This window comes from Thunnus thynnus, chromosome 20, assembly GCF_963924715.1.
Source record: "Thunnus thynnus chromosome 20, fThuThy2.1, whole genome shotgun sequence".
Lineage (NCBI taxonomy): Eukaryota > Metazoa > Chordata > Actinopteri > Scombriformes > Scombridae > Thunnus > Thunnus thynnus.
Window position 1 is genome coordinate 1,750,385 of NC_089536.1, and position 10,000 is coordinate 1,760,384.

At 39.3% G+C, this 10,000-nt stretch overlaps 1 protein-coding gene across 4 annotated transcripts in view; it reads right to left on the minus strand.

Moving 5' to 3' along the window:
• LOC137171612 (cGMP-dependent protein kinase 1-like) overlaps positions 1 to 10,000 on the minus strand; it is a 61,947-nt gene that overhangs the window by 28,354 nt on the left and 23,593 nt on the right. For all 4 annotated transcript variants that reach the window (XR_010924796.1, XR_010924795.1, XM_067575635.1 and 1 more), the window contains exon 3: positions 5,099 to 5,212. Coding sequence is in view for 2 of the 4 variants with exons in the window: in XM_067575635.1 (XP_067431736.1) it covers positions 5,099 to 5,212 (114 nt within the window). In the remaining 2 variants the exon portion in view is untranslated. The remainder of the gene's footprint in view (positions 1 to 5,098; positions 5,213 to 10,000) is intronic.

The window sequence follows — 10,000 nt, forward strand, 5'->3', positions numbered from 1 at the left end:
CAGATTGAAACTAATGAAGGAAGATTGAAGTCCGACTGAAATTAAGTATAAAATGTAACCGCTAACAGTGCTACTGCTAATACTTCTACTCTTACTACTACTAATACTAACACTACTGCCACAACTACTACTGCTAGCACTACTACTACAATAACTACTCACACTACTACTATTTACAAAGCTAAAACTGCCACAATACTGCTAACACTGCTACTACTGCTAACACTACTGCCACAAAACTGCTAACACTACTACTACTGCTAACACTACTGCCACAATACTGCTAACACTACTACTACTACAACAATTAAGAGCTATAACTGCTCCTACTGACTCTACTACTACTGCTAACACTACTGCCACAATACTGCTAACACTACTACTACTGCTAACACTACTGCCACAAAACTGCTAACACTGCTACTACTGCTAACACTACTGTCACAATACTGCTAACACTACTACTACTACAACAATTAAGAGCTATAACTGCTCAACACTGCTACTACTGCTAACACTACTGCCACAAAACTGCTAACACTGCTACTACTGCTAACACTACTACTACTGCTAACACTGCTACTACTGCTAACACTACTGCCACAATACTGCTAACACTACTACTACTGCTAACACTACTACTACTGCTAACACTACTGCCACAATACTGCTAACACTACTACTACTGCTAACACTGCTACTACTGCTAACACTACTGCCACAATACTGCTAACACTACTACTACTGCTAACACTGCTACTACTGCTAACACTACTGCCACAATACTGCTAACACTACTACTACTGCTAACACTACTACTACTGCTAACACTACTGCCACAAAACTGCTAACACTGCTACTACTGCTAACACTACTACTACTGCTAACACTGCTACTACTGCTAACACTACTGCCACAATACTGCTAACACTACTACTACTGCTAACACTACTACTACTGCTAACACTACTGCCACAATACTGCTAACACTACTGCCACAATACTGCTAACACTGCTACTACTGCTAACACTACTACTACTGCTAACACTACTGCCACAAAACTGCTAACACTACTACTACTGCTAACACTACTACTACTGCTAACACTACTGCCACAATACTGCTAACACTACTACTACTGCTAACACTGCTACTACTGCTAACACTACTGCCACAATACTGCTAACACTACTACTACTGCTAACACTACTACTACTGCTAACACTACTGCCACAAAACTGCTAACACTGCTACTACTGCTAACACTACTACTACTGCTAACACTGCTACTACTGCTAACACTACTGCCACAATACTGCTAACACTACTACTACTGCTAACACTACTACTACTGCTAACACTACTGCCACAATACTGCTAACACTGCTACTACTGCTAACACTACTACTACTGCTAACACTACTGCCACAAAACTGCTAACACTACTACTACTGCTAACACTACTACTACTGCTAACACTACTGCCACAATACTGCTAACACTGCTACTACTGCTAACACTACTGCCACAATACTGCTAACACTACTACTACTGCTAACACTACTGCCACAATACTGCTAACACTACTGCCACAATACTGCTAACACTGCTACTACCAGGGCTGCCAACTCTCACACATTGAGCACATACACTGACACAGATCTCACACCACACATGCCTTTTCTCACGCTAACTTTTTGTCTTCACGTCCTCCAATGAAAAATTTGTGATTTTTAAATGAAGGAACAGCAGGGTTTTTTTTCCAAGTTCAGACAGGCTGAGGCGTAGAGCATAACTGTCATGGCTGCTTCTGTATCTTCCTTGTGTTTTCCTGTGTTCCCCTTTCTGCTTATGTCTTTCTTGTCCCCTATGCTCAGGTTTAGTTGGTCTTTTTGGACATTCATTGTGATAGTTTTCCAATGTTTGCTTATTTGAATTAATGCTTGTTTGTCTCCTGTGCCTCAGGATCCCAGCCAGCCAGCCTGCCTGCCTGCTAACCCGCCTGCTTACCCACGCTCTCTGGCTTCCTCCGCCAACCACACCGCCGTGCCATTCTCCATTCCTCCTCCTCTTCCCTCTGCCATCCCATCTAATCTCCACTGCAGTGCTTTTTAAATAAACCAGTTAACCTGCATCTGCCTCTTAGTCTGTGTTTTTCGCTTGGGTCTGCTTTTGAACTAAACATGACAGTAAAGGTTAAAGCAACACTTTTCACAGGTTGTCTATGAACGAACCAATCATCATCTATTTGAACTGAAAGCGTGAAACAACAAATCATTGCGTGTGCTTTCCAGTGGAGCTAATGATTTATTCAGATATTACTTCTATTTGGATAGACCTGCAGGACTAAAGCGGGGTGTGGCGGATGATAGGAGCGACTTGGTTAGGAGACGTTAAAAGTTGGCAGCCCTGGCTACTATTCTGACCAAAGCTAAAACTGCTATTACTACAACCACTGCTAAACTACTGCTAACACTACTACTGGGACAATTGAAGCTAAAACTGCTGCTACGAACATTGCTACTACTGCTGCTGATAGTACTAAAACTACTGCCACAACTACTACTGCTAATAGGTTACTACCAAATCTAAAACTACAACTACTACTACAACTAACACGACTGGCACAGTACTGCTAACACTACTACTACTTTGACCAAAGCTAACACTACTACTACTCATAGATGTATTATAAGAGCTGGATAGGGTGCCGCTGCTCAGCCTTGCAGCCAATTTTTCACAGGGGCCACTCGTGGTATTGCAGAAAAAAAAAATCCCTCTGCAGCCCAAAAAGCTTTTTCCCCATAGACCACCATTGTAAAAGAGACGTCTGTAAAACTGTTGACAGGACACCTCGTCCTACTCTTTCTATTGTGAATTTTTGACCCATGGAGGTTTTATATTTGTAAAACTTTCCTCGAGCCAAGAAAAGTGATTTAAAAATCCATGATGTCACAATGTTAAGTCTACGGGCTGAGCGGGAACTTGGGGCCTGCGGGGGAAACACTACTGTGCATATTCAGTGGGCTGCACAGCATTGAAATAAACCTGGAAACTAGAAACTGGACTGAATGGGCGTCATTTTTTAGCCACCACTGCTTGCACACTATTGCTAACAGCACTGCTAAAACTACTGCTATTGATACTATTAGTACTGCTACTGCTAACACTAGTACTACGGCTAATAGCACCACTGGTGCTAACATCACTTTTACTTCTTTAGCTGCTACTGTTACTGCTTGTTGATACTGTGACTAGTAGCTCCTATTACCACTGCTAACACTACTTCTACCACTACTGCTAATAATACTGCTTCAGCTAAAAATGCCACTACTGCTAACACTATCACTACTAATAATGCTGCTACTGCTAACAGTGCTAATTCTGCTGGTAGGCTACTACTTAAAACATATTTTCAAGAGACTGATTTTTCATCATCAAGATTTTTTTTTTAAATTCCAAACAGTTTATTTTTATGTTTAAACTTCATTTCAGTACTTCTTGATATTGTGTAGTAGCAACATGTCAGACTGGATGTTGGCACATTATTTCATTCACTGTTGTACATTAAGAGACAAATGTCCTCTTGACCCAGCTGATTTATCAATAATTCATCTCTTTGTGGTAACTGGTTTGTTCTTGTCTTTTCCCTCATTTAGGATCAATAAACCTCACTGAAACTGCATATCTGGTGTTAGTCTGACTTGAACCTTTGCTGTTATAACATTATTGAGAGTGTTTTCTCTTTAAACTGGTTTTATTTATTCAAACGTAGCCATAATGCCGACACTGACCACTTTGTGTTTAAGCGTAAAAGCAGAGAATTAAAGCAGATAAACTCCAGCTGGGGCTCTGTGTTAATGTGAAGATAACGAGCAAAAAGCTTCAGCAAACGGAAACGAATCCCTCGAACCCAACGCTGTTGCCAAGAGACACTGCTGCCAAAACTGGGCCCATTGGCTGGACTGGATGGTGTTGCCAGGCAACCACTGCTCAGCAAGCACTCTACCAGGAAGCGCCAACAAAAAGTTGGAGGTCCACACACACATACACACACACACACACACATATAGACTGCTGTCAGAGGTTTGGTTGGTGTTTCATTGGTTCAGACTGGACTGAATCATAACACCTGGGCTCAGACCAGTTTCCCTCAGCAGTAGTGGTCTAAAGGTTAGAGTAGTGAGCTTATGACCGAAGGGTTGCTGGTTCAATCCCCCAGACCAGCAGGATAAATCTGGGTGGGGATTACCACCACTGAGGTATGCTTTAGTGAGGCCCTTTACCCCAACTGCTCCAGTGGAGCTGCTCAGTGGCAGCAGATCAGACTGTGGTTGTACTGGGCAGCTTCCAGGTATGAATGTGTAACTGTGAGAGCGTTGCTCTAAGAGAAATTCCCCTGAATAACTAAAGGTTAAGAAAAACAAACAAACAGTTAATTGTCCATGTAAAGAAATTAAGTACTGTATATGAGTAGAACTACATTTCAGAGGGAAATATTGTACTTTCTACTCCACTACATTTATTTAACAGCTTTAGTTACTTTTCAGATGAAGATTTGACACAATGGATAATATAACAAGCTTTTAAAATACAACACATTGTTAAATGTGTTATATTCATGTGACTACTAAAAGTAGTGGTTTGGTCCCTCTGACTGATATATTATTATATATGACATCATTAGATTATTAATAGTGAAGCATCAGTGTTAGAGCAGCATGTTACTGTTGTAGCTGCTGGAGGTGGAGCTAGTTTACACTACTTTATATACAGTTAGCTAGTTTAGTCCAGTGGTTCCCAACCTAGGGGTCGGGGCCCCTCCAAAGGGTCAGCAGATAAATCTGAGGGGTGGTGAGATGATTAATGGGAGAGGAAAGAAGAAAAAACAAAGTTCTGATACACAAATCTGTTTTCAGTTTTTTGGACTTTTTCTCTAATCTTTGATTTTTGCTGAAATATTGGATCATTTGAACATTTATTGAAATGAAAGCATGTGAGAAGTTTAGAGGGAAAAATCACTATTTGGTGGAGCTGTTAACAACTCATAGACATGTGAAATGTGACCCCGACTACACACACACTCAATGTACTCACTCCTGACAGTAGCTGTCCTGGTGCAGTTGTAGAGGATGGCCAGCTCTCCGAACACTTTCCCCGGTCCCATCGTACAAAGCTTCATCCCCTCCTTCGTCACCTCCACCTTCCCCTCTGGGAGAGAGACAGTCACACAAAACAAAAGCATAAGAATTAATTAAAACAACAATTAATTAACTCACAGTTTTCTCAGTTTTACTTTTAAACTGCTCATAGCTGAATGCAGAGGAAGATCTCAGACTCGAGGTCTTCAAGGCTCCGCTTGGTTCTGACGTCCAATACCTGGTATCAGCTCTGATCATGTACGTCACATTCACCACTGGAGAAAACGGCTTGTTAGAGGCAAGAGGAGAATGTAAACTGTCAAGTGAAGAGAAACATGGAAGTTCAAGTTAAAGGAGAACAAGCCAGCTGGTACATCAGCTGTTTGCTCCTGTAGCTGACAAAGATGTGAAAAAAGTTCAGACAGGTGAGCTTAAGATAAATTGTTTTGGGGTTTTTTTGCAATATACTTATTTTTTAGCCTCATTTCACTATTTATTTTGTCACGATTATGTGCATTTATCGTTGAACCCCCTATAGTTGAACCCTACTATAGTTTGTTTACGTGGCCTCTGGAGCCGGAGGAAGCTTCCTGAAGCTGACCAATCAGAACAGAGTGGGCTCATCAGGAGGCGGGGCCTTAAAGAGACAGGAGCTAAAACGGCCTGTTTCAGACAGAGGCTGAACTGAGGGGCTGCATAAAGGACCAGTAGAAGATAAATAAGGAGTTTTTAACTGGAAATCATACAAAGATATTCCAGTAGAGCCCCAGAATATAAATATAGAGCTGGAAATGTGCACTTTAATAACCATATTGAGACTTTTTTTTTGTATTAAACAGAGACCATGATCTTTCTGTAACATTAACCAACAGTCTGAACCCAACCAGAAAAAGTTAAATATTGATGAAGTCCCTACTAGCATATATTGTTCTGTGTTCAGTATCAACATTTTTGCAACTTAATTTTTGCAATACGTTAATAAACAACATTTTCTCATCATGTTGAGAGGACATTTCTGAACAGTTTAACTTTAGAGTAACTATAATAAAAGCCTGTAAATGAAGGAAATTTAAAATATTACAAGTATATACAGTGAGGAAAGAGATGCACACTGAGACTGTCACGTCATGATGAATCTTCACAGATTACATCACGTTCATCAGTTTCCTGTTTCCACTGTTTGTGTATCAGTGCTGTTATCATTTAATTGTTTGTGAGATTGAGATGTCGTACAGCGTTCAGCATTTGAACAGGCAGCGTCTCTGACATTTCAGACTCATACTGATGAAGAAGGACGTTATGTTAGTGTGATCAGACATCATCAGAACACCGACTGTGACTCACAACGACACAAACTAACAGTAGCTAATTTCCTCTTTCATGACAACTGTACGGGGTGAATTTTTTTATAACTCACCTGTTTAAATTTTATTAAGCCGTAAAGTTCTGCATAATGAAGGACATGGCTTTGAGTGACAGGTCCGCCAGCCGCTAGGTGGCTTGTTTCAGCCGTTCGGCCCGCCTCTTTGCCCATTTTTGATTGGCTGGGAGTTAGGCGGCCGGAGCGGCTCACTTTGAGCTTCAAAACCGCTCTTCAGAAACCAACGGGTGACGTCACGGTAACTACGTCCATATTTTTACACAGTCTATGATCATAGCTGACCCCTCCCACCCCGACGAAAACTTTTTCAAACCCTCCGGCTAGAGGCTGAGACCTAAACCTTTAATAATGATCTAACATGGCCTGTTACATTAAAGCAACTTGTGTTATTATATTAATATTACTATTATTATTGTTATCATTATTAATTGCACTCTGCAGATACTGTTTACACTATGAACATTTGCACATTCCTGATCAATGTTTTGTACGTTTCATTTCATTCTCTTCCATTTAAAATTGAAACTTGTGACAGCTCTTTTCACTCAGAGTATATTTTACATATTTTTTATTGTAAATTTCTTTTTTATGTTTAGGATTACATCATTTTGTGTATAATTTTTGACTGCAACGCCAAAGTCATTTCCTTGTATGTGCAAACCTACCTGGCGATAAACCTGATTCTGTTTCTGAAGTAAAAGTTTGACTGTAGCACTTCAACACTGTGACAAAATATCTTCTTTTTTCTTTGTTTTTGCCTTTAAATATTCTATATAATAAACTTTATACAGCACATTTGGAAACAATGTTACAAAGTGCTTTACAAAAGAAAAATAACAAACATTAAAACAATTCAGCATCAAAAATAAAAACCGGCGATTAAAAGTAGAGTAAAATAAAAAGAGATGATCTGAATCTGCAGATGACTTTAAATGTAAGTTGAAACTAATTAGTGTAATTATTGGAAATCCACATCGATCTCTGCTCAGCAACACACACACATTAATTAACCCACACACGCACACACACACACACACACACACACACACACAGAGCAGATGGTGGGGATCATTATGTAGAACGGTGTGAGATAAATACACAAACAGTATCTGCTGTCGTAATGATCATTAGGTTAATGTCACACAAACACGTTTGAAGCGTGTTTGAATATCAATGTTTCCTTCTTTGACTTCAGGGTTTCATCGTGTGTCAGAGTTCTGTGAACTTCAACAAGACAAACACCTCCGAGGACGTTCATGAAGCACTTCAATAAACTAACAGACTCACATGGAACTGGTTTTAAATAACAACCAGTGGTGCAAAGTAACTAAGTTCATTTACTCCAGTAATGTACTTAAAGCTATAATATGTAATTATTCCACATTAAAATGTCTAAAAACAACTAGACCTATGTTATATATGTTGTTGAGTTGTGTTCTTACATTATCCCAAATGTTTCCAACAATGTTCAAACCCAGAGAAATCTGTAATTTAATCAAAGTAACGGACCGTTTCATTTGGTCGCCTGTCGATGGCGTCATACCTCCTCTACCAAAGAGTAAACACGCACAAGATGCATACGGCGGCGCTGTGTTTGTCCGCTACAATGGTGTCTACCAAAGAGTAACTTACACACATACAAGATAATACATCGGCGTTGTGGTTGTTCCACACAAGATAACTATATCTTTTAGCCGCAAGAAGGATTTTAGTCATTGGACGTCTGGATCTCTTGGAGTAATCCTATCCCAGTGAAGCTGGTTATTTAACAATGAAGACAACAACTCCCATGATCCCTTGCTACTTCACACCGTCATCACACGTCTTTTGTTATTGTTTTGATTGAGACCCCTAGCAGCTGAAATTACATATTGTGCATTTAAGTACAGTTTTGAGGTAGTTGAGGACAATCTCCTCTTCACACTCAGATATGGAGATTTGTGAACTGAAAACTTAAACACAAAAATTACAACATTTACATTTTTATTTTTTTACCCATAAAAAGTCTTGTAGATCATATAAACTACTACTCACATGCTAAATGACGGCATTTCTGAATAGTTTAACTTGGGTGACACATACAGTAACTATAATATAAGCCTGTAAAATATTACAAGTATATACAGTGAGGAAAGAGATGCACACTGCGACTGTCACGTCATGATGAATCTTCACAGATTACATCACGTTCATCAGTTTCCTGTTTCCACTGTTTGTGTATCAGTGCTGTTATCATTTAATTGTTTGTGAGATTGAGATGTCGTACAGCGTTCAGCATTTGAACAAGCAGCGTCTCTGACATTTCAGACTCATACTGATGAAGACGGACGTTATGTTAGTGTGATCAGACATCATCAGAACACCGACTGTGACTCACAACGACACAAACTGAACAAACAGTTCAGACTCCTAAAAAACAAAATGTTGAAAAATGTTTCAAGGTGTTTCATGAGATTTAATGTATTTTAAGAGATTTGACTAAAAATTCAGCAGACTCAGAAGAAATTTAGTGAATTTTGTGTGTTTCTCTATTTTTCTTTCTCATTCTAATACTTATTCTCTCAGTATTTTCTGATATTTATAAACTGAACCGTTAACAGCAGGTGGAAAGTAACGTAAGTACAGTTTTGAGGTACTTGTACTTTAGTACTTCCATGTGGTGCTACTTTATACTTCCACACCACTACATTTCAGAGGGAAATATTGTACTTTCTACTCCACTACATTTATTTGACAGCTTTAGTTACTTTTCAGATGAAGATTTGATACAATGGATAATATAACAAGCTTTTAAAATACAACACATTGTTAAAGATGAAACCAGTGGTTTCCAACCTTTTTGGCTTTTGACGTCTTACAAAAAGCAGTGTGTAGTCGGGGTCACATTTCACATGTCTATGAGTTGTTAACAGCTCCACCAAATAGTGATTTTTTCCCTCTAAACTTCTCACATGCTTTCATTTCAATAAATGTTCAAATGATCCAATATTTCAGCAAAAATCAAAGATTAGAGAAGATATGAAAAAAACCAAGTTACGGTTGGGTAAGTACTCTGCTGCTGCGCTTGTAGTTCTTTTAATGGGAGCTGTAGTTTGTGTTTTCTATATTAAGTTGTTGAATTGCTGAAAATATTTTTTTAAATGTGCTTCATATTTCTAAGTTGTAGTGCATTAAGCTCTCAGTATAAAAGGCTTCCACGTGACCAACAGTGTCACAGAAGCAGCTTGCAGAGTTTGGAAAGACGCCTGTTGTCTGTCTTCAACACATGATGTTTCCCCTAAGATACGAGCGATGGAAAGGACCAGTGGATCAGTGTGACACTTGGTTTTATACAGAGAGAGATAAATGATAAAATAATGTCATCAGAGGCTCTGAATCTCCCTGCAGGTTATTAGTCTGTAAGTGTGACTCTGAACTGGGTTAATTTGAGGCTATTGACTGTAATAATGACAGAAACACAGACCTGCTCCAGTTACA